The sequence below is a fragment of the Ctenopharyngodon idella genome, chromosome 11 (assembly GCF_019924925.1).
Source record: "Ctenopharyngodon idella isolate HZGC_01 chromosome 11, HZGC01, whole genome shotgun sequence".
In the NCBI taxonomy this organism is placed as follows: Eukaryota; Metazoa; Chordata; class Actinopteri; order Cypriniformes; family Xenocyprididae; genus Ctenopharyngodon; species Ctenopharyngodon idella.
The window spans coordinates 14,528,131-14,553,582 of NC_067230.1; the positions used below are offsets into that span (position 1 = coordinate 14,528,131).

Below are 25,452 nucleotides of genomic sequence, written 5' to 3' on the forward strand. Positions count from 1 at the left end.
GCATATGGTGCCGTCCTCTGCTATTGTGTCATTAGACGCTCTGTCTTTACTTGCCTATTTTCTCGCTCATTTCTCTGCTCCGTGTGGCAGCCGTGCTCGCAGGAAATGCACAGGACTGCAGCTTTTCAAGGGCACGCTGTTTTTCTCACCTCTGTCTGTATGCCACAGATCTGCTTCACACGCTCTACCTCTCCTGGTGTCCAAAACACAGCTGCTTTGGTCCACAAATGATTGGACCATTCAATAAACACACATTTAATTTTATATACCTTCCTTTGGCTTCTATTGTTTTTTATTAAATTAAATAAAAAATTACATAAAATATTACATTAAGATGTATAAATATGTACAAATAAATATTTGTACAAATATTAATATGAAATTGTTATACTATTTAATTATAGTAGATTTCTCTAATCCAGATGAGATGTTTAAAAAAATAAGTTATTTGCATGCTTTGCATGTTGGAAATTAAATTACAGTTAAATTAAATTATTATGTACAAATATTAATATGAAGTTGTTATACTATTTAATTATTGTAGATTTATCAAATCCAGATGAGATGTTTAACAAAAGTAAAATATTGGTGTGCTTTGCATAAATTTAAATTAATTTTAAATTAAATAAATATTTTTGTGCATATATTAATGTGAAGTTGTTATACTATTTAATTATTGTATATTTGTATCGATCTCAGTTTATATAGAAATGTATATCATATACTTGCATTTTAACCCAATAGTTACACAGTATTTCATTTTTTTCTGCTAAATGTTTTAACATATAAAAAAAATTTGAGTCCCCCTGAAATCAAAATTTAAGGTTATGAATAAGCTGATGTGTTCTAAAACATTGACAAAATTCGCATTTTGGAGATATAAGCATTCAAAACGTACAGTCTCTCACTTCCGCCAAAATGGATCACGCATTTTCATGACATCACCGCGCACTTCAGCTTCTCATCAAATATTCTGTCCAATCAAATGCTCTCTAGAATCTGAAGTCCTGCCCCTTCCTATACTATAAACAGAACCTGAAGCTGCAGCTGAAATCGGTCATTTGTTCACACATTTACTATTTTCTACATGGTGAATGGCACTATATAGAGAATAGGGAACGATTTAGAACATGTAAATATGCATTGATGCGAATGAAGTCCGTTTTCACGTTAGCATCACATGAACCGCCGCAGCGCAAGCACAGTCTGCTCCGGTCCAGAGACACGAGAGCACAGAGCGGAGCATACGAATTCTACAGACAATTTTAAAGCAATATGGAGGAGAAATGGCCCTGTCTTCCTGTTTCATTGGAAATTACATCAACACAGTAAATAAAGCTGTGCGTTCCAAGACACTTCAGTGGACCTTTAAGATCACAAATTATTGAATCTATTGACAGCCCAGCTCTGTTTATTGGTTACATAAGTGTTTGTTTTTTTGTTTGTTTTTTGGTTTAAGCTTAAATATTTATATCCGTGTCAAGAAAAACACCAGGACTTTTTCCTGTTGTGAACTCCAATTCATGTTACCCCTTTCTGTTACCATGTACACTTCCCGCTTTTTTGCTGCCTACCAACCTTGTAAAGTCACTTTTCATGACGGTATGTGAACCACTTTTCATGTGGAGATCACAGCGGCACTTGACGCTTGTGTTGAGAAGATCATTGAAGCCCTGACGTGGGTCATGTGACAAGGATCCTAACATACTAACTGGCATCCTTACTGCCATTTTTACATATATTTTGAAGCTGTTTTCCTCGTGGGAACATTTGATCTACACATGGATTGGCAAACAGAATTAAGCACACACACCCACCCCTACTACCTCTCAATACAGACAAAGATTGTTTACCCCATATACACAAAACATTCATCCTACACACTCTTTTTCTGTACTGTACCGAGCAGAATATCTTGAGGGCCTTAACAGATATTGATTGGCATTGGCATTGTACCGCAGTAGTTCCTTTCATTTACAGTTCTCTCACATGTTCATAAAATCTTGCCTGGTGATCCATGGTCCAAGCACAATCCCTCATTCTCAACAGCTCTAATACAGATCACAGTACACACATTACAGGTCAGAAAGACCACACCATCCTCATCAGCTTGTTCAGGATAAAGAGACGACATCTACACGCGGTCAGACGGTGTTCCTTAGAGGAGAGAAAGATGGAGACAAATACTACATTAGTCATTGCTTATAAAGCTGTAATTTTGTATTGTGTAAAATGTGTGAAAATATCATGTAATTGCTAGATATAAAATTAGCATTAGCAAGGACTTTTATTCCACAAAGGCATTTTTATTCTTTTTGTGGTGGAAATTGAATTGAAACATTTGTTGGAATAATGTCCTGGGAGAAGCACTCGCCCCTAACCTAATGTACTATACTAAGACAGTTCCTACGTGTTGCGATGTATGTCACGTGACGTTCTTACCTGTCCGCTTCTTCTCAGCCTGGTGGCGCCAAAGAAAAGAAAATAACAAAACCAAACAAGTCTAACTTATAAATATCCCCAAAGACTAACTACCAAAAGAAAAATGTGAAAAAGAAAAGTCTGAGACGCCCTAACTAACCTACACTGCCTAGCCAAAATCCAAAAGTACATGGGGTGGCACTCACCCCTAACCTAACGTGTTGCGATGTATGTCACGTGACGTTCTTACCTGTCTGCTTCTTCCCGGCCTGGTAACATAAATATCACTGACAGATGTTACATAAAAGGGAAAAGAAACGAATATATCAAACGAAGGTGAACGTACGCACAAGGCAAGCAACACAAACAAAAGGGATACAAAGATTAAAGCGGATGGCAACAAAATAACTGTAATGAAACAACAACAACATGGGGGCTTGTGGGTGGTCTGGCGTGCTCTTTTATTTGCGGTGGTATGGGGGCTCGTCCGGGATCAATTTTTACCATTAGATCTATTACAGTTATTCACCGTATATAGTACGGAAACTTTCTGTAAACCAATTAACTGTTTTTCACCATAGCATTTTTACAGTCTTTTACCATTAAAATCACAATCACTTTTTTCAGTGTATCCACTGTTGCACTGTTAATATACAAATTAAATGTCAACAAGCCTAACAAGAAACACAGAGAGCTGACCACCCACACTCTCCATTAAACTCTCTGTGTGACCAGCTTGTTGACGTGGCTCCAGATAGCTCCAGGTGATTTGGATTGCCAGAATTGCACTGAAACTCCTAAACATCTGCCCAGATTCCAGAGCCTTCGAATCAGAAATATAATTAATTTGGGTGCTTGGAAATAATACTGTAATACGAAGAGAGAAACACTTCTCTTATCGCTCCCTGGTTATGCGTTTAATTTCAGCTCCGTGCAAAATTGATTGTGACGCCGTCCGCTGTTGTCGAAGAATAAAAAGGGAACAGAAAGGATAGAATAAGGGAAAAAAGAATGAAAGGGTGGAGTAATAGTGTGATAGAGGCTGAAAACAGAAGCATATCAATGGTGCCTGCAGGCTGGAGCTGAACTTTTTGTCAGCTTCGATTAATTCAAAACACACGCCGGATCATAGCTGAACTTTCCCTCGCAGTAGGCGAAACAGCCGAATTGGTTTTATCAGCAGTCCAAAATATAGTACAGACTGTGTCGCAGCACCAATCCCCACCTGTGTAGGAAATGCGTCAATTGAATGTTTTTTTTTTTCTTTTTTAAACATTCAATATTTCAAACTAAAGTAGACTAAAATAAAGGTTCTTTATTGGCATTGATGGTTTCATAAAGAACCTGTAACATCCATGGAAATTTCCATTCCACAAAAGGTTCTTTATAGTGGAAAATGGTTCTTTAGATTATTAAAATGTTCTTCACAATAAGAAAGACACTAAAAAGTTATTTGGGGAACCAAAAATGGTTCTTCTGCATCGCTGCAAAAAAACGGGGGAAAAACAAAAAACTTTTGGAACATTTATTTTTAAGAGCGTATGAATAGTACACATAACTTATGTTTTTATTTTTTCACTCATGTTGTTCCAAACCTTTTTGTCCAGCCAGTGGTAGCGTTTTCCTTTTCAGGTGAACTGTTCCTTTAAACTGGTCTTGTGTGTCAACTTGTTCGAAACAGCCGCTCAAGGTTAACGGAGTGTTTGCACTTTCTCTCTCTCTAATTTGACTTCTGCTCTCACCTTCTCTCCTTTCCTGCTATATCCCTCCATTAATCTCACTCTCCATGGTCAACAAGCCGGAGGGCCAAAGATGGCCTTTTTATTAAACGATTCTCTGTGCATCTCATAAGAGACCTGCACTCTCACGCAGTAACCTCTGCGACTGTGTTTCTGAGTGGGGCGAGAGAGTAGGAATGGGTTATATACTGTAGTGCTTCAGAAACACATGGATGGAGAAAATGTTTTGATCAGGCTTTTCTTGTGCTGATTTCTTGGAATTCTGTGGAACATATTTAAATCTGTCATTATAAAATTTACCAAAATATATAACACAATTATGCAAAGGGGATAATGTGTAAAACCCTGAGAATGACTAGTGTTCCAGTTTGGAAAGCTGCAGTTTTGTCAAGGTGTGATACATGATGTCATACATCAGTCAGATCCATGTTCTTGCTATCAATGGTAGTTGTCAACCTTGTAAAATTAAGTTAAGGAGCTTTAACTCTTTTGACTATGACATTTTTACTGTGTTTATTAGGGGTGTGACAAGATTAAAATCTTGCGAGAATGTAATGAGATTTCTCATCGAGGTGAAAAGCTGTCTCACGATATTGCCATGACTGAGAGTGAAATTTGGATAGAATATGCCACCGCTACATTTACATTACGCCTCCACTGTCATCTTGCTTTGTATAGAAATAAAAACCATTTAATTCAGTTGGATAACGCTTCAGTTCCATCCAGCTCATCCAACACAAGCAGCAGAGTCGTACATAGTACAGCAGGAATCAGAGTTCACTGATGTGATCACGTGACAAGAGTAAGTGAGGAGATGACTGACAAGACCATGGCAGAGGATTCACTGCACAGCAGAGCCTAAGCATCTGACAAATGTTTTATCTTGTAGAATGCGAGCTCAGCACCACTGCTCCCTATTCAAAGAGTACACACGATTACAACATAGAAAGTGAAAGTAAAACGCGAGCGCGCATTCTAACGCAATTTCAATGTCCCGCGTTTTGAAAGCAGCTCCTTGATGCATGCAAATATCTCCCATTATGAAAGCTTTCTTAGGCTGGGCTGTGTAGTTGTAACCATCTCTTAGCTCTTTTAATGCTTGAAGAAAAATTTGCTCTCTATTTGCACTTTGAATATTAAGAGTATTGATTTAATTGCACTTATTGTTTGCACTTAAGGCTAAGAAAAAACTGTGTTATTCATTTTTATTTATACTGTTTTTATTTCTATGATTAATTTGTGGAAAGGAGTTCAGTTAGGAGGTCAAAAGTTCTCATATGAAATCATACAGGAGAGAAGCCAGTCAGCTGAGAAAACCTTTTACAGTGCTTGAGTATTGTTGTCTTTTACTGCATGATAATTCATACTTAGAAAGCAGAACTGAAAGATGATTAGTTAAAAGATGATTAGTTAAAACATTTCAAATGCACCTGCAGACTATTTTTCTAGTCACGTATTTCATCATTGAGGATTTCTTAAAAATACTGTGTAAAAATCTTGTCTTCTGTCACATCTAGTCTCGTTACCTGTCTTGTCACACCCCTAGTGTTTAGCCTATTTAAACTTTTCTATGTTCCTGTTCAGTGATAAATGGATGTACATTGTTACTTAATCCCAAAGTATACTTCGATTTTTACATGTACGGTAAGATTTGAGTATTGTGCATACTCTGTACGTTCACCTCGCACATGCTCATTGAATTGTTTGCACTATTTAGTTTTTTTTACAAGGTGGCAGCACTGGCCCGGCCCGTTGTTTCACAGTCGAAATGGAAGAGACAGAACTACAACAAACTACTGGAGATGCAACAACAATTGACGTCCATGTTGATGAGCATGTGTGAGTGGGTTAAAAGATACGAGTACAAAGACATTTTTATCAGTCATTACTTCTGGAGCAAAATAGCACAGACACTGGACAAAGATGAAACTTTCCTGGGTGCGTGTGTCATGAATGCTAGCAAACGGTATTCTTTGAAACACTGTTGATGGCCAGACACTCTTGTACTTTCAGTAGGTAGTAGCTGAAAAGGTTTCAGGAAGTGGTTCCTGCAAATGTTTGCGATTTAAAGGCCTGTTCACACCAAGACGAACATTCGGTGTGAAAATTCGATGCAAAAATTTTGCGAACAGCTGTTTGAAAACAAGATTTACATGTCAATACTGTTGGACTTCCTTTCTTCTCTGTGACAATAAGGTGTCAGAAACAAACAGTGGTGCAGTACTTTGTGTAGTGAGTATTTAGGTTTTCTATAAACGTAATTTTTTATGCATTGGTCTGAACAGACAATTCGTATGTGAAAATCAGAATTTTCATACCGAGCATTCATGTTGGTGTGAACCATCCGTAAGGGTCTCATATGTTACTGTTCCTGCATCCTAATTTGAATATCCACTAAAAAAATTTTCTTTTTGATGGTGATGGGAGAATGCATACGATTGTGTAAGTAGTAACGCACTATGCAGGTTTTAGGAATTTTTTTGCGTTTTTAGGAATTTGTTTGCGTTTATGGTTACAATTCATTATGGTTTACATTTTAGGTCTATGAAAAAAAACTGATGTGGCAGCACTGGTGTCTCATTCCTCACTTTTGAAAAAGTCGAAAGAAAACATGAAAAACTCGTCTTCCATTGTTCAATGAGTTGTGGAAAGTATTAATAGTACCACCTGGACACCTTGTGCATACTATATTCGATGTGCCATGATTTGAGACCCACTGATTTTAAACTTGAATACCATTTAGGATGTATAGTATGCAAATTGGGCTGTTTATGAGCTTTTGAACATAATTCTCCCATAAACTCTTACCAGAGCAGGCTGTTGAAATGTCTATGAAGTCTTATTTAAAGGACAAGCTTCCATCCTTAAAGGTCAAAGTCATGTTTGTGAGCTATAATCATCAATGCATGCCATCTGTGAGAAAGTCAGTCTTTTTGCAGTATGATTACGACTGTAGTCACTATTACTTCTCTCATGATTAGAGCTAATAGAGGCTTCGGCGAGAGGAGTGATGGTGGAATTAGTTTAATTAGCATTGTTTTGGATGTAATGGCTCCCCTGTGGCTGTGGGAGGGAGTGATTTGAGCGTGTGGAGGTGTGTGCTTGTCTGTGTTGCAAATGTGTGCATGCATTTTAGGAAAAGCAGAACTAAAGAAAATTTAGGGCTTCTTCTGTCAGATTTCTCTACGAATAGAAGCTCACCCCTACGCGTGCTGTTAGCCGCCAGAAACTGTGGCACGTTCGGTGATTAAACACCTTCTGCTTGGGAGATTAACAGCAACTTGGATGCTGCTGGTGTTTACAGAGGGCATGACACAATTCAGGACACGTGAAAGCCAAGTATATGTAGCGAGTAGTGTAACAGAGCCATCTAGTGGCTGTGGGATCTAAGGGCACCAATGGAGCTCAAGGTTAGAGTGGTGGCAAAGAGGTAAACACACACTTTTGTTCTTTTCATCTTTCACGCAGCATGCAGCAGCGCCCCGATCAACATGAACGTCCAGCACACGAACAAGACTGCATTAGTCGTCCGATGGTCCCGTCCGGAGATCACCTACGATCCGCCCATCATCAGCTACCTCATTTCCTACAGCTGGACCAGAAACGATGAGTCATACGAGGAGACGTACGTCAAAGGAAGTGATCAGAAACTGGTGAGGAGTTGAATGTTTTTGTGTGTGTGATGGTCATCCACAATATCTCACAATAATCCCTACAAAATATAAGTTATTAGTTAAGTTATACTTGATTTGAAACTGAATATTCATTGGGAAATAATTTTGGTGAGGGGTTCTGTGTGCTTTTTGTGTTTGTATTGGTCATCTATATCACAATATCTCACAATAAACCCAACAAATGATTAAACATGCATCAATACTTTAAAGATAACATGAAATGACATTCATTTCACACTTAACTTCAATAAAATGTGAAATTTATGAACTGAATATTCAGTGGGAAGCATTGATGAGGAATTGTGTTTTGCTTTTTTTTTGTTTATATTGGGTATCTATACCACAATATCTCCCAAAAATGACAAAATATCCCACTTATACTTTAGAGACAGCATGATATAGCATTCACAATGTGCTTTGCTTCCATAAAGTAACATATTTCCTATTTAAACTGAAAATTATTGGAAAACAATATTGTTTAGGTATTTTGTGTGTTTGTACTGGTCATCTATACCACAATATCTCACAATAAACCCAGAAAATAATTAAATAAGCATCGTTAATGTGACATACTTCTTAGTTAATCTGAATTTTCAGAAAGAAATAATATAGGATTAGACTTGATTTTAACTTTCCTAATATATGTTTGTTCAATTTTAATACATTTTTCTAATTTATTTAAAAGGTGAGTATTGTTCGCTTTGATTTCTGCAATCATCATTTCAGGTTTCAGATTTGTGGCAGACTGTTCTTGGAAAACAAACTGGCTGTTAAAGTCTGGAATGTGAGGATGTTGATATTATGTCTGTAAACCCTCAGCTCATCGATAATATCCAGTAATCTCTCCTCCGCTAGAGCCCACAGATCCATGTTTGCAGAAGCGCAGTGAGTGTGACTGTGAATAAAGGCTGTATTTTAGGTCGTCAGCAGGGGGCCGCAGCGGTAGACACTGACCTTGAGGCCCACCATTTGAAAATACTAATGCACTAAAACTGTTTAAGAGTTGGAGATGTATTTTAGTCTCATTTCTCTTGACTTTCTATCAAGCACACTCGGTGGGGTGTGAAATTTATAACAGGCTGAGATTTCTGATTCTCTAGTCCATAGGGGGTTGCGAGGCGACAAAACAGTAGAAAGAAGTCATTTTTGTTCCCAAACATTTCAGTGTGCAATTTGAAAATGGCATTCCATTACGGAACATCATCAGAGCCGCCCCATTCCCTCCTTTCCCAAATTCCTCTCTTTTTTTTTTTCTTGTTCCTCCGTCTTCCTTTTCTTTTAAGTTCTTCATTTCCATTTTTATTTCCTCTCTCGTCCCAAGATGCTGCTATCTGGGTCAAATTAGCGTCTGACTCGATTTTTGAGGGACTGCTTCCCAGATCAATAGAGAAAGAGTTTTTACTCTTTTTCATTTATAATAACCCAACACCATAGCGTAATATTTGAGTCGGGGTCCTTTACAGAATGAACTCGCATAAATCAGAAAGGTGTTGGTGTGGAGAGGAACTGACGCCATTTACTTAGCGCGAGATTTACAAATCCCTCAAGCCCACGGCACTTTTCAGCAGACCCCGGGGAGGTGAAGTGAGTTATGATAATGGCTATTGCTCATACACTTAGAATTGTATTGAATCTTCATTTCTCAGAGATGAAATGAGGCTGCCTGTGTGAGGTTCAAACAAGCACCAATGAAGGAAACGTAGTTAAAACGGGCACATATCTGACTGTAGAAGTAGATTTGTTTGTCAAGTGCGCTGAAGCCCTAGTTTACATATGCACTGCCAAATTCTTTTTTAAAATATTTTGACTAATGTGTTTCAGCAACCAATAAGAGTGAAGTACTCATAGCTCCTTTGAACTCTTTTTAAATTGAGCTCTTTTCATTTAGGACTGTAAGCACCCTGTGATTTAAAATACAGTCTTTATTCATAATCGCAGAGTTTTTGTGCACTTACAGTTTCAGTGAAGCTGATTTATTATCTTGTCCTTCATTGTACACATAATTTGTTTAAGATTAATGGCACAATATGTACGATTTTTGGATTAAAATATCCAAAAACCACTACAACAGTGTTATATATTTTGTTGACTTGAGTACTTACGTTATCCTAGATGTTTCCAAGAATGTTTAATTCCAGAGAAATAAGTGATTTTAACCAGGGTTCGGACCGTGCCCGAAAATCCTGAAATCCGGTCTCCATTAGGACCCAACACGATCCCATTGGTTCATATTGCTTTTAATAGGTATTCTCTTTAGCACCTGTTTACAATTCCTACAAAATCATGTTACGATAAATGCTGTTTTAAGTACATTATAATGACCATTTATGTCTGTATTAGTTAGCTTATGTACTAACATAACATACAGATACAGATTAGCCTGATAGCTTAGTTTATATACGCATTTGCATTTACCCTACATTTATTTACAATCATCTGTAATGTAATTATGTGTTAAATTAAGTGTTAAATGTCCAAATATTTTCGTTATAAATAAAACAATTTAATGATGTTCAATTATTCACTTACTAGGCTCAATTGGTTCTATTATGCACTAATTTGTTTTCTTACGTATTATATAGTGGGGAGACCCGATTTCGAGGGAGGAACCGATTTGTCATGACACCGGTTTTATTTTGTAGAAACCATGGAAACACCAAAGATGCTTTAATATATCATATGTTTTATTAGACAAGGGAACAACTGTTTGGATACATTTATAGACAGAAAACGTTTAGTCTTATTGTTTGAATCTTGTTTTCTTGATTATATTAATATGATATTCTAACATCGATCTAGCTTACTGAAGTGTTTCTCACAGCAGCTGCCGAGCGAACGCTCAGAGTAACATTATAACATCATTTTCAACACACTCAAATGTGTCTAATATGATAAACAGCGCTGCGTTACCTCATATGCTTGACCGGAAGAAGCGGAAGTGACGACTGTGGCATAATAAAAGTTCCGCTGCTCTCGAGACGCATGTCGCGCTCGTCTCTCATTAGCAGTCGCTCCAGCGGCCTTGTTCTGCTCCAACAGCACTCGGCCTTTCTCTGCTTCATACTACGGTAACGTTAATAATCCATGAACGTGTCCCGTCAGATTCTTTTCCACCAGCTGTTAGGTGAAGACAGCATCTCCCATGATTCCGCGTTCAATTTCGGCGTCATCAAGCTACGCCTTTGTTTTGAAAAGGCGAACTCTAGTGGTGAAAAATTACATATTGTGCCTTTACGTATCATGTTTTTGAAAGAAGTCTCTTCTGCTCACCAAGGCTGCATTTATTTGATAAAAATACAGTAAAAGAAATTGTGAAATATTATTACAATTTAAAAAACCTATCTGCTTTAATATATTTTAAAATTTAATTTATTCCTGTGATGGTAAAACTGAATTTTCAGAATCATTAATTCTTAATAAGTCTAATAATTCTTCATAAGTCTTCAGTGTCACATGATCCTTCAGAAATCATTCTAATACTTGCTGCTCGAGAAACTTTTCTAATGTAACATTATACTGTCACTTAATCTCATTAAACTGTCCCTTTTTATCAGTTAATAATCAGTTATACAGCTTTCACTATACACAGTATTTTTGGATTGCTCAGACAGACTATGAAAGTGTTGCATAACTGATCAATAGAAGATATAAAAAAGTATAATGAGTAAATATTTACATTAAGGTATTATACTACATTGTTTTTTTAATGCATTGCCTTTCAATTGCTAAGATGGTTATCATACACAAGACATGTCAGTTCACTTAAAAAAAAAAAAAAAAAAAAAAAAAGCACACCTCTTTTCAGTAAGCTCCATGATTTGAAGTATCATCTGTAGCACAAACTGGATAAGTCATTCAGTGAAGTGGTTTGTTCAGATCCCTAAAGCTGGGTATGAACAATAGTAATAAGCAAACACAGCTAATAAAGAAACTAATTTAATATTACATCATGTAATTTCTTTAAACACTACATTTATATTGAGTAGATATATATTCAGTAGACACTGATCTAAAGTGTACCGTGCGTTAATATTTTCTCAGAGAGATTCTAATAATGTTGCATAATTTATTGATAAAGGCATACATTATATAAACAGCCGTTAAAAATAAATCAGTGCCTCTCTCACTGAATTCCACCGTCTTTGTGTCCCAGCTGAGCAGCTCAGAGGTGCTTTAGGTGGTAATGAATGTTATGTGAGGGAGAGACTGATAGAGACTGTCTATTTTCAATGCTAATGACTTGAGAAGAAAGGTGTTACCGTCGAGTGAAGGAGAGGAGAACAAGCTGCTCACCTTCATCCTCCAGACCTCTGTCAGGAGAGGTCACACTTCAAAGTGTATGCGAGTGTTTGTCGACCACTCTTCTTTTGTGTTTTGACTGGACGCGTCAGATGATAACACACCTCCACATCACAGACTGACTTTTCTTGTGAAATCTTGATGTATATTTACTGTATATGTAACACTGTGTCTGTGTGTGTGTGTATTTAAGGAGGCTGTCATCACGCCAGTGTCACCGGATGTGCTGTACCTGTTCCGCGTCCAGGCAGGTGTGTTTGAATGACAAGCGCAGTGACTTCAGCCAGAGCATGCTCTTCAGAGGTACAGGGCTACATGTGCACACACAAAGCCTTTTATCAATGATATTTTAGTTGTTGTTTTTAAACGTGTTCCATCTCCTTTATATTTATCTTCTTTGTTATGGTAGCCAACACCACCAGGATATTTGAGGGCACAAGAATAGTCAAAACTGGGATGGTAAGTTTACATCTGTCCAGCAGGTGGCAGCACTGTCTCTTTACAAATAAAATAAACCTGAATATTTTATTTTTATTTTTTGAATAATAATAATAATGTATAGAAGAATAATTTATAATAATTTTGATAATAATATAGAAAATATAGAAGTATATTTATAAAATAATTTGTTATTTATTTATTTATTTTCTGAACTCAATGCAAATCCAGAGTTATGCATAACAAATTATTATTTTACAAATATACTTTTATATTTTTTATATTATTATCAAAATTATAGAAAACATGGAAGTATTTATTTTTATAAAATAATAATTTGTTATATATATATATATATATATAATCTGAACTCAATGCAAATCTAGAGTTATGCATGATTATTATGCATATTATTATTATTATATTATGATTCTATTTTGTTCACATGATGTGCACAGATTTTATCTTTTAGAAAATATTTTTTTTTTTATTTATTAAAATTAAATAATATAACTATAAATAATATGAGTTTATTACAAATAATAATTTTACAATAATTATAATAATAATTAGTAATATATTAATAATATATATTAGAAAGTATAGAAATATATTTATACAATAATTACATGATTTAAATATATACTTGTTTTTGTTTTATTATTTATTATCATTATTTATTTTGGAAAATATAAAAATATATATGTATAATTATCATGTTTTAAAAAAAAGAATTTTTATTTTCTAAAATAATGTATATATAATTCTGAATTTAATTTGTTTAATGTATTTAATTTATTATTTATTTTAGAAAATATAGAAATATATAATCATGTTTCAAAAACATCATTTTTATTTTCTAAAATAAATAATAAATGTATATATAATTACAAATTTGATGAGATGTCACATGATGTGCACAGATTTCAGATTTCTTTTAGAATCAATGCAGAGGTAAATAAAGTGTTTGTTTGTTTGTTTGTTTGTTTTTTCTGCCTTTAGCCAACTGTCTCCCCAGCATCCTCAGCAGACATGGCGCCAATCAGCTCCGGTTCCTCCACCTGGACTTCCTCTGGTCTTCCGTTCTCTTTCGTTTCAATGGCAACTGGGATCGGCCCCTCTTCCAGCGGCAGCCAAGCGACAGTAGCGTCCGTGGTGACCAGCACCCTCCTGGCAGGGCTGGGTTTCAGTGGAGGGGTCATCTCCTCCTTCCCCAGTTCGATCTGGCCCACCAGGCCTCCGCCCTCGACCTCTGCCTCTGCCTCCACCCGCCAGACCCCAGCCAAACCTATGGTGACCACCACAGAACCGACTTCCTCGCCAGCCTCTGACGCAGACACCACTGCAGAGAGCGATAGATCTGAAGATGGAGGGGATAAAGGAGGGAAGGGTGAGGATGAGGACGGAGAAAAGAACGGAGAAGAAGAAGAGGAAGAAGATGAGGAGAAAGGTGCCGAGGGTAAAGACAGCAGAGTTCCAGACAATGTCGAAAAGCAGACGAACAGCTCCGTGACGAAAGACCCGCCCACAGCAGCGCCAGATTCGACAGCCAAAGAGAAAGGGGGAAGTAGGAAGGCAGAAAACAGCACAGAGCCATCTAGTGTCCCGGAGGATGACGTGGAGAAAAACACACACAGAATAGAGGAAGAGGACACGCAGGTGCTGCCGACTGCAGAGCCAGAGGATGATGATAATGTGACGGCAGTAATAGAGCCCCCAGACAGCATGGCTCAGACCAGCAAACCCAGCAGAGGAGACCGCAACCACCTGCCACCTTTCTCTATACATACAGGTTAGAAACCAGCCTTTCTTCTTCTTCTTCTTCTTTTTTGTTTGCATTTGTATCTCAACCTTTTTGACTCCAATGCCCCCTGATTGTCCACAACAATATTCAAAGGCCCCATGACTATATAATAACCCATGAGGAGGGTTATTATATATATATATATATATATATATATATATATATATATATATATTATAATGTTATTACAATTTAAAAAAAGATCTATTTTAATATATTTTAAAATATAATTTATTCCTGTGATCAAAGCTGAATTTTCAGCATCATTACTCCAGTCTTCAGTGTCACATGATCCTTCAGAAATCATTCTAATATGCTGATTTGCTGCTCAGGTATATATACACTTTTATTTTTATGCTTTTTTTGTACTTTTATACTTTTTTGTTTTCCATACAGTTGCCAAAGCAACTTTTCAGATTTTTATTTAGTTTAACTTGATGTACTAAAATAACTAATAGCTAAAAAAATGTAACAAAATTACTTAAACTTTGATTAAAATTAAAAAGTCATTTTGTATGTCTTGTCTTGACTACACCTCATCTATGATTAGGCATGTTTTTATTTTCCGAATTCAAATTAATTTTGATATTTTTGGGGGGGTGGAAAGTAAAAATGTCAGGGTGATACAACTATCCTGATATGTTAATGAAAAAAAAACAGCATTAAAAGAAGGACATTCTTGAAAAGAAAATCTTATTAAGTAGTTTGGAAAAATGTTTGAAAAAAAATGCTGGAAAATGACTTACTGCTTATAAATATTTGAAAAACTTTTGATGGCCAAAGTCATGCTGCCAATATGTAGAAACCTCATTCTTTATGGTTACACCGCATGACATTTTACTTTGAATGAGGAACCTATAAGTCATATCCAGAGACCTGGAGGTGGACTCTTTTGTCTTGGACCAGCCATCCATATCACCCTAGCAACACCTAGGCAACCTCCCACATCATCCTAGCATTGTGTTGGCATGTTTTGCATGTGCAGCACCACTCATCTTTTCTGCAGAAAATGTTAAATTCTTACCCTTTTTCTTCTTGATTGAGTTCTTGTGTTTTGAGGTCCTGTTTGTGTCCCCTGTAAAATGATAGTTTCATCTCACTCTCCCACTCTCATTTCTTCCTTTATTTCCCATCTTCCTCCATTTCTCTTTGCCTCATTCTCTTCCTTATCCCCTCTCTTCTCATCCTACCATCTTTCTTCCCGTCCCCTCTGTTTGTTTCGGAGGCAGAGGGTTGGCCTAGTTTTCCGGTCCAGAGAGGATGAGAAGCAGAAAACATTTTCAGCTGCAGGGAGTTTAAAAAAAACAAAAAAAACAAGAAAGCAATAGAGAAACTCCATATTTAGCTCTATGGGACTGAAGTTATGTTCATCTGTGTGTGTGTGTGTGTGTGTGTGTGTGTGTGTGTGTGTGTGTGTGTGTGTGTGTGTGTGTGTGTGCCAGCGAGGTCTGGAGTTTGAGATCATTTCTGAGAGCTCTTCCTTGCGTGACTGCGGGTCTGTGTCTGACCGCGGTGAAGCTGTAGCATTATGGGATAGCAGCATGGATTAGTTAGCAGCATGCATCTCTGGACCACCCGAGGGGAGCTGCAGGTTTCCTGATCTCTCTGTTCTTACTGTCGGCATCTGAGTCTGTGGTTTCCACTGCCATTTTGGGACTTTGGTATGTTAGTTAGTTAGTTAATGTGTGTGTGTGTGTGTGTGTGTGTGTGTGTGTGTGTGTGTGTGTGTGTGTGTGTTAGTTGTGGACTGGTAGGGTGACCGTGATCTTGCCAAGTGGGACGTGTTCCTGAATCAACATCCTTGTTGGTCCTGGAACAGCATTTATATCAACCAATCAGGTTTTAGGGAAGGGGTTAGAGCAGAGGTCTTCAACCCTGCTCCTGGAGAGCCACTGTCCTGCAGAGTTCAGCTCTAATCAAACACACCTGAACCAGATAATCAGGCTCTTCGGGATCGCTTGAAAATCACATGCAGGTGTGCTAAAACACCTAACGTTTCTCTCTGAACTTTATGGTCAGGATTAGGACGACCTTTGACTGATGTTTGTTCTAGGATTGTTCAAAATAAATGAATCTAGAAACACATTTTACTTGGCAAAATTAGGGTGACTGGAACTATATTTGACAATAATTTTAAGTATTGTTGCATTTATTTTGAATGTTTTATGAACACTTATTTTTAATGGTCAATAGATTTTTTTTTATCTAATTTGAATATTATCCAATTATCTAATTTATCTAATATTTTGAATAATTTTATCATGTAATTATATTGTATAATACTATAATAGTAATCGTTATTATAAATAATAATTATTGTTATTGTTGTTTTTTATATTTTTATGATTAAAGTATTTTTGCATTTATTGAATTTATTTTTAAAACATTATTTTGAATGTTGAGTCAGTATTTTGTGAAATGTTTACTGACTTTCAGCAATTTGTTGATCTAAATCAATTGAATATTATGAAATGATTGCAATTTTATTAATAGTAATAATAATTAATATTCTTATTATTATTATTTATTCATTATTATTGTCACGGATGGTGGCTGTATTGATGTGCACAAAGACAAGGAATCAAATTAAAACAGTCTTTAATTTTAAATCCAACTGGGAAATACTCAGGAGATTACAGGAATAGCTAAAATAACATAACCACGGGAAAAACAGACGAAACGGAACAATGAACAGACAGAACTGAGGGTTTAAATACACAAGGAGAACTAATCAAGGTAAAACAGATCAGATGCAGGAGCAAATTAACAACCATAGAGACTAACTAGGGAACGGAATGAAGACAAAACCAAAAACAGAACATAAACGTTACAATTATTAGTACTTGTAGCAATAATAATAATAATAATAATTTTGATATTAATATTAAAGGGTTAGTTCACCCAAAAATGAAAATTCTGTCATTAATTACTCACCCTCATGTCGTTCCACACCCATAACACCTTCATTCATCTTCAGAACACAAATTAAGATATTTTTGATAAAATCCGATGGCTCAGTGAGGCCTGCATTGACAGCAAGATAATTAACACTTTCAGATGCCCAGAAAGCTACTAAAGACATATTTAAAACAGTTCATGTGACTACAGTGGTTCAACCTTAATGTTATGAAGCGACAAGAATACTTTTTTTGTGCCCAAGAAAAACCCCAAAATAACGACTTTTCAACAATATCTAGTGATGGGCGATTTCAAAACACTGCTTCATGAAGCTTCGAAGCTTTACAAATCTTTTGTTTCAAATCGTGTATCAAACTGCCAAAGTCACGCCCCCCAGTGGTGAACCATTGAAATTTCGAAACACTTATGACGTAACGAAGCCTCGTTTACTGAAATCATGTGACTTTGGCTCTCCAAACCACTGATTCAAAAACAAAAGATTCGTAAAGTTTCTAAGCTTCGGACATGAGGGTGAGTAATTAATGATATAATTTTCATTTTTGGGTGAACTAACCCTTTAATACAAATGTTTTTTTTATTATATCTGTAATTGATCATATGATACACAGATTTACATCTATATCAGCTTCATATCATCCCTGCTCACTAAACATTAGCATGTGCTATTGTATTTTCATATTTTAATATTTGAATGTGCTCAAGATGCCCAGAAATGTTGTGTGGGGGGGTTCAACTCAATATGTTTTGAAGCACAGCCTCTGTTTGCTGTATGTACGGTGTGTTCATAGTAACGTGCGTCTGTGTGTGTATGTGTGTTTCAGAGCGTACTCTAGTCTCCAGCATGCACCCTGTGCCTGGTTCAGGAAGGATGGAGTGGATTATTCCTCTGGTGGTGGTGTCAGCGCTCACCTTCCTCTGCCTCATTCTGCTGCTGGCCGTCCTCGTTTACTGGAGGTGAGACACTGATCCACACTGACAAACTGACTGACTACAGGAGTCACACTGACTCTCTGAATGAATCACTGATTTCCTGAGCAACTCTTGATAGATACACGACTGATTCTGTGATTGAATCATGGGAAGCCACACAGACGGATGGCTTTACCCTGATGTGACACTCTTAAACACTTCATCTGTTTTATTGCTTTAGAGTTTGGCTACCATGTGTATTTCCGTGTACATCTGTGTGTGTTTGTGTCCATTTGGATCCTGCAGCTGGTAGTTTATCACTCTGGGGCCCCTGGTGTCCCCTGGGCCCCGAGGGGTGGAATAAAAACCAGTTAGGAGTGTGTGTGTCGAGCGTGTATAAAGTGTGGGTGATGTGTCTCTGGTGACGGTAAGTAAGATGGAGAGAGGCCGTACTCTTCCCTTAGGGCATCTCCGAAGTGATGGAGGTGCTACGGAAACAACTGCCAAGGCCCTGTTGCCATGGTCACACCTGAGACTGAGTAAATGTAGCTTCAAACAACATATATATTGCAGTGTGTACATTAACGTTCAAACATTTGGAGTCGGGAAGTCTCTTATGCTCACCAAGGCTGTATTTATACAGTAAAAATATAGTAGGCTGCAAAAGTACAGTTAAAACAGTAATATTGTGACATATACTATTATAGTTTAAAGGGATAGTTCACCCAAAAATTAAAATTATCCCATGATTTACTCACCCTCAAGCCATCCTAGGTGGATATGACTATCTTCTTTCAGACGAACACAATCAAAGATATATTTAAAAATATCCTTAGTCCTCCAAGGTTAATAATGGTTTGTTTACTTACTTTTTATTTAGTCTTCCCATTAACGCCATCATTGTCTTCATTCAGGCCAATGAGAACACACATGCATGAAAACAAGAGGTGGGATTTATCGCGTGAACCAACCATATCCAATCATATCTGATCATATCCATTCAAGGCATGACGGAGGCATTGCCTCCTCTCACGTGACTTCCCCCCGTTCATTCTCAATTACCCCCCACTAAACCCATCGCATGCTTTAGGGGGTCTGTTAAAACTCAATGGGGACAGAGGAGGCAAACTTCACCTGCGGGTGTCGCTGTTTTACTTTATAAAAACGAGTGACTTTTACACTTTTTAATGTCACATTTTGTAATATTTGCATTGTTTTACTTTTTGTAATATCGATTCTTTTCTCATCCAAGTTTTTTGAGGAGACACTGCCTCCCTTGCCTCCTTGGAGGAAACGCCCCTGCCAAGTTCTGTCATGAAACTTTTTAACTCCTTAACCTGAAGGTCCTTGAAGGATTAGTTCACTTTCAAATAAAATTTTCCTGATAATTTACTCACCTCCATGTCATCCAAGATGTTCATGTCTTTCTTTCTTCAGTCGAAAAGAAATTAAGGTTTTTGATGAAAACATTCCAGGATTTTTCTCCTTATAGTGGACTTCAATGGCCTCCAAATGGTTGAAGGTCAAAATTACAGTTTTGACCTTTGGTATTCCTCGTCTGGTATCATTTAAAGCCCTTTGAAGCTGCACTGAAACTGTAATTTTGACCTTCAATCGTTTGGAGGCCATTGAAGTCCACTATAAGGAGAAAAATCCTGGAATGTTTTCATCAAAAACCTTAATTTCTTTTTGACTGAAGAAAGAAAGACATGAACATCTTGGATGACATGGGGGTGAGTAAATTATCAGGAAAATTTTATTTGAAAGTGAACTAATCCTTTAACTCAATTTGGTAGTGATCACATCGTTATCTACACAGCGCAGCTGACTGGTTGCTGTTTACTGGTTACTGGTAGTGTTTGCAGCGTGCTTCCAGAAACCCTCCACCTTCCCCAGCTCCACCTGTATAGATCTGCTACAGGGGTTATTTCATGTATGTTACATGTGCAGCAGCAGCATGTCTTACATGCTCACATCAATGTCTGTAAATGTTTTGGTAGTAGCAAGTCTCTGTACTTGCTCTGCAGCAGCAGTGTAGCAAATCTATTCTGCCAAGACCAAATACATTAACACTGCCATATCCATTACCATGCCAATCTCTATTACCATACCAATCTCTCTAAGAGTTGTCATGACAGAAATATAAATAATGTTGATATTCTTATTATTAATAATAAAAAATGGGTGGTAATTGGTGTGCATATTATATTATGTGTCCCTTACCTAAATTGGTAGTTAAACGTGTGTTTATGGTTGGCCGTTTGCACTCATATGGCTCTCTGGATATCCTTTCTCTAGCGGTCAGCTGATAAAGTCTCTCAGGGACCCTGATCACACCATGTCTCAGTTTAGCAAACAGCTTTGGAGCAGGCCTGTGCCAGGACTGTCTCCCCAGGTCTGGGCTCTCCGCCCTGGGCCAAAAACGGCCATCTGCTCCCTCCTCTGGTGCTTAAGGGCCATGCAGTAGCGGGGGGTCGTGATTTTGAGATGTGTATCCATCGCCAAATGCTCTACTGCTTGATAACACACACATCCACGCAAACACACTTGACCAAGCCCAAAACCTCTCCAGAGAGAACATACATCTGTCATAGCACTCATAGTCATGATAAAGGGGACTATAATTAACACACACACACACACACACACACACTAAAAAAACAGACATTAACTATTATCTGATGCTGTTTCTGGTTGGTCAGAGGCAAAGGATATTGGACTTCAGCTGTAATATTCAACCATTTAATATGATCTCAAACACTTCTCTAATGACTGTGTGTGTGTGTGTGTGTGTGTGTGTGTGTGTGTGTGTGTGTGTGTGTGTGTGTGAGGGTCTTTAAGTGTAATCTGCTCAGTAGACTGACTGAGATTACCCTCAGCACAACACGCTAATGTCTCAATCTATATCAGATCAGATATCCTTACCTTCTGTCTGTGTGCGTATGTGTGTGCGTGTGTGTGTCAGACTCTCATGCATGTGTACATGCGTTTATATATGTCTCACCATATGTTCACACCTGCATGAAGTGAATGTCTTTCCACATATATTCTTAACATGTGTATGTGGAAACTAGAGCTGTTAACCGATTTTGTACATTGAATTCATTACAGTCTGTTTAATTATAAATATCAGTATTTTATGAGAAAATCAAATCAAGAATAGTGACGATATTATACAATTTAATTGTGGCAGATCAGTAAATCTTTGATTTGACATCATTTACACTTAAAAATAGGCTTTATTTTGCAACTGACATTCGGTAGAATCAGTGTTAGTTATTTAAAACTATTGAAAATCATTTTCATTAATTGAAATAAAGCTGAGAAAAAAAAATGTAAACCTAAAAAAATGAGAAATATTGCCTTGACAACTAACTGAAATGAAATAAGTTGAAGTTGAAGTACTAAAATTACTCAAACTAAAACTGAAATAAAAATAAAGGTAAATAAAAATAAAATGACAAAAGCACAACGAAATTATTAAATCTTAATGGATGGGATATATTTAATGGGTAAATTAAATGTTTTTTTTTTTTTTTAAATTGACAGCCCTAGTGAAAACTGTGTGTGTGTGTGTGTGTGTGTGTGTGTGTGTGTGTGTGTGTGTGTGTGTGTGTGTGTGTGTGTGAGATTGTTTGCCATGTTGTCTGAAGTCCACCTGGAAACATTAACTAGGATGTGACACTTCCTGTGGCAGTCTCAGGGAAAGTCAAATAATCATTTACACTGTAAAAGCAATTTCTTAAAGGGTTAGTTCACCCAAAAATGAAAATTCTGTAATTTATTACTCACCCTCATGCCGTTCCAAACCCATAAGACCTTCGTTAATCTTCGGAACACAAATTGAGATATTTTTGTTGCAATCCGATGGCTCTGTGAGGCCTAAATAGGGAGCAATGAGATAGATAACTTAAGAAATATCATTAATACATTTAAATAGATTCACCACCAAGAATATAAAATATTGTTAATTACAAAAAATACCCATTATTTATGTGTGCCATGTATTGTGTCGATATCTTAGCAACATGCTAACATCAGAAATCAAATGTGTGTTGAGTTTCCCGTGTGCTTTTATTTGTGGGCCATGTGAAGTTGTTGCCTAAAGAGTTTTCCAAATCAGTCACTGATGAGTTTCTATAATTAAACCTCATGATTGTAGCTGCTTATGTAAGTATATAGCAAAGCCCCTCACTAAACACTGTCACGTTCGAGAATAAAACTTTTCATACATTTTCCTCGGAACAATGACCTAATCATTGTGTTAAACAATGAGATTATTCATTTGAAGTCACACATTTGTGTCACACATTTGAAGTCACACAATGTCCAGTTGGACTGGTTGAAATGGCGTATATGCTAATTACATGAAGCACTTCCTGACTGCCCTTGCTCTGCTTTTGTTCCACAGATCAGACCTGTTGAGCATGAAGTTTAACAGTGCCTGCAGGGAGGGTTTCTCTTAAGCCAGGACTTTAGCTAAAGATTGTTTACAGTGGAGAGTTGGGTTTTACATTGTAATTTAGGCGGGGCCTAAAGAAATAATTCACATAGAAATAGACATTCTGTCACTTTCTTTCCATGTTGTTCAAAAAGTGTGTGACTTTCATAATGTGAACAATAATGAAGAGATTTTACGGAATGCTGATCTTTTCCATACAATGACAGGGACATCAAGCTCCTAAATGGACAAAAAAACACTATAAAATTACCCCATAGTCTTCTAAAGCCAAACAGTAGCTTTCTGTGAGGAACAGACAGGGAAATCTTTCCTAACACCTTTCAAAACTCATTCATTTTAGCATATTCAAATGTATCCAAATATAAGAGATTTAAGATCTATGACAAAGGGTGACAAACATTTATGACAAACATCTTAAATATTGGGTTGTTCATCACACCACTAACTAAAAATAAAAAAATAAAAAATTGTTAATTGAAATAAAGCTGAAATAAAATAAACTAAACGGAAATTATAAATGAACTGAAATAAGTTAAAGCAGTAAAATTAATACTGGAAATAAATATATATTTATCAGACTAAAACTGAAATAAAAATAAATGAAACCTAAATAGTAATATAAAAAATAATAATAAAAAATTACAAAAGCACATAGCAAAATAACTTAAAAAAAATTAAACTTAATTTAAAATGAAAATTTAAAATAATGAAATAAAATAAAAAAAATTCAAAATATTAATAAGAACTATAATAGAATGGAAATTTTGCTAAAATAACACAACATCACACAAAGTTATTGCATGGCTTCACAAGACTTGGACTACAGTGAGTTTTTTGGACTAATTTTATTGTGCTTTTTTGTAGCTTAAGAGTTAAAAATTGACTTCATAAATTTATAAAAGATCATCTATAGCTAATAGAAGAAAGTCATAAGGGTTTTGAACAAGATGAACCCCTTTCTTCTGTCCAAGCTGATCTTTTATGAATTTGTGAAGTCAATTCTTAAATGTATGATGACAAGTAAATAATGACAGCTTAAATTTTAAGCCTTGCTTACTCCCTTTTGCTGCAGTTTGTTTCTGTAGGCTGTTTGTGGTATTCTCCATTCTCTTGGACAGAAAGAAGAGTTAAAAAGAGTTCAATACAAGAATGGAGTAGTTGGACACAAAGGACTGTCCATCTGGAAGGGTGTGTGTGTGTGTCCAGAGGGAAGGGCAGCAGGTGTCTGTGGTTTATCAGATCAGTTCTGGACTGATCTGGGATCAGTGAACTGTTCACGTCTGACCCCAGCAGCTCTAGCTCTTGTGTAAAGCCCTGTGCATGTGATACGTCAGGACCAGCCCTCTCTCCACCCCCTCTCTCTCTCTCACTCATGGCTCTGTTTGCTCGGCGGGAGCATGCGGAGCCTACAGTCGCTTACCTCTCCTAAAATCCCTTGTTCTTTGCAGGGATGAACAGCTTATGTTCTCTGCTCTGCATCAAGTACAGGTAGGACAGACGAGACTCCGACTGGCTTATCAGGTTGACGTCCAAAACTTCAAGTTTTTGTAACTTTAGAACAACCTTTTAATCTCTGGCTGTCTTTCTCTTTCTGTTTGTTTCTTTTTACTGGATATGGATTTTGTTTTTGACCTGCTTATCTCTTGTCTTGCAAAGTGAAAGAAAGAGGTAAAACCAGTTTTCGGCTCTCAAACTTGAAACAACTGCCAATAATTCATCCTGAAAGTCTGGGTTTCTTTGAAATATCGTGTTTACCTTGTAATCTGGTGTGTTATGTTCTAAACGGACTTCATACAGATTGGTTATAGATGATTACTTTGAAAATGCATAGAAAGAAAATGTTTCACATGGATTTTGGGAGTAAAAACCTATGTGGGTTTACTCGATTATATTTTGCAGACAAAACTGTCCACAGAAGTTAGCTAAATCTAACAAAACCTGTCTGATTCATTATTATAATTTAATAAAATAAAATAATAATTTTATATTGAACCATTATGATATCATTAATAAATATGAAATTATTATTAAAATATTGTTTTTTATAATTATAATTTTGTAAAATGGTTTATTTTATGTGTAGAGTTCGGGCCTGTACCTTTATAATTATTTTAATATAAAAACAATATTTGCATTTTCATGAGCTATTTCTTTAAGTAAGCATGTGTATTGACGTGTGGGGCTGTAATCTCTGTTTGAAGTGTTTGATTTGTTCTTTAAGAAGAGGGTTCAAAGTTCATCTTGATCCTGTCATACGCACCCAACAGCATGTGTGTTTACTCTGGTGGGGATTGTTACCTCAACCACACCTCCTGGAGACATTAAAGCAGTGCTGAACGGACATTATGTCACTTGACTGTCTCTCCTTGTCTCTCTTTCTCAGGAGGTGTTTCCAAACGGCTCATTTCTACGTTGAGGACAGTAACTCGCCCAGAGTTGTGCCCAATGAGAGCATCCCAGTCATCCCTATCCCAGGTAGGTGTCCTATAACAGATCTCAGATCACTTAGATAGGGCCTAAAGACACAATCCAGTTACATACGGAAGAATTCATAGATAACAGGTGCTTTGATGTGATCTAATGTCAATATGGTGAAACAAAACTTTGCAAGTGTGTCTTTGCTTACCTGTTGCTTTATGGGTAAAAGGTTGGATTACATAAGATTTTGAACAGTGCCAAGATTAAACAAAGCTGTGGCTGTCGTCTTAGCATATGTGTGTTTGTGTGGAATAGACCTTAACTCTGTGCTCTCTACAGACTGTTACTCTGTGCGATTAGTGTTGAATC

The 25,452-nt window shown here is 36.8% G+C and overlaps 1 protein-coding gene across 1 annotated transcript in view; it reads left to right on the forward strand.

Moving 5' to 3' along the window:
- The window catches only part of ptprga (protein tyrosine phosphatase receptor type Ga), a 276,522-nt gene that overhangs the window by 225,814 nt on the left and 25,256 nt on the right, over positions 1-25,452 (forward strand). The window contains 7 exon segments of the mRNA XM_051912024.1: positions 7,629-7,813; positions 12,327-12,383; positions 12,385-12,436; positions 12,543-12,592; positions 13,574-14,363; positions 18,116-18,248; positions 25,049-25,140. Coding sequence (XP_051767984.1) covers positions 7,629-7,813; positions 12,327-12,383; positions 12,385-12,436; positions 12,543-12,592; positions 13,574-14,363; positions 18,116-18,248; positions 25,049-25,140 — 1,359 coding nt within the window.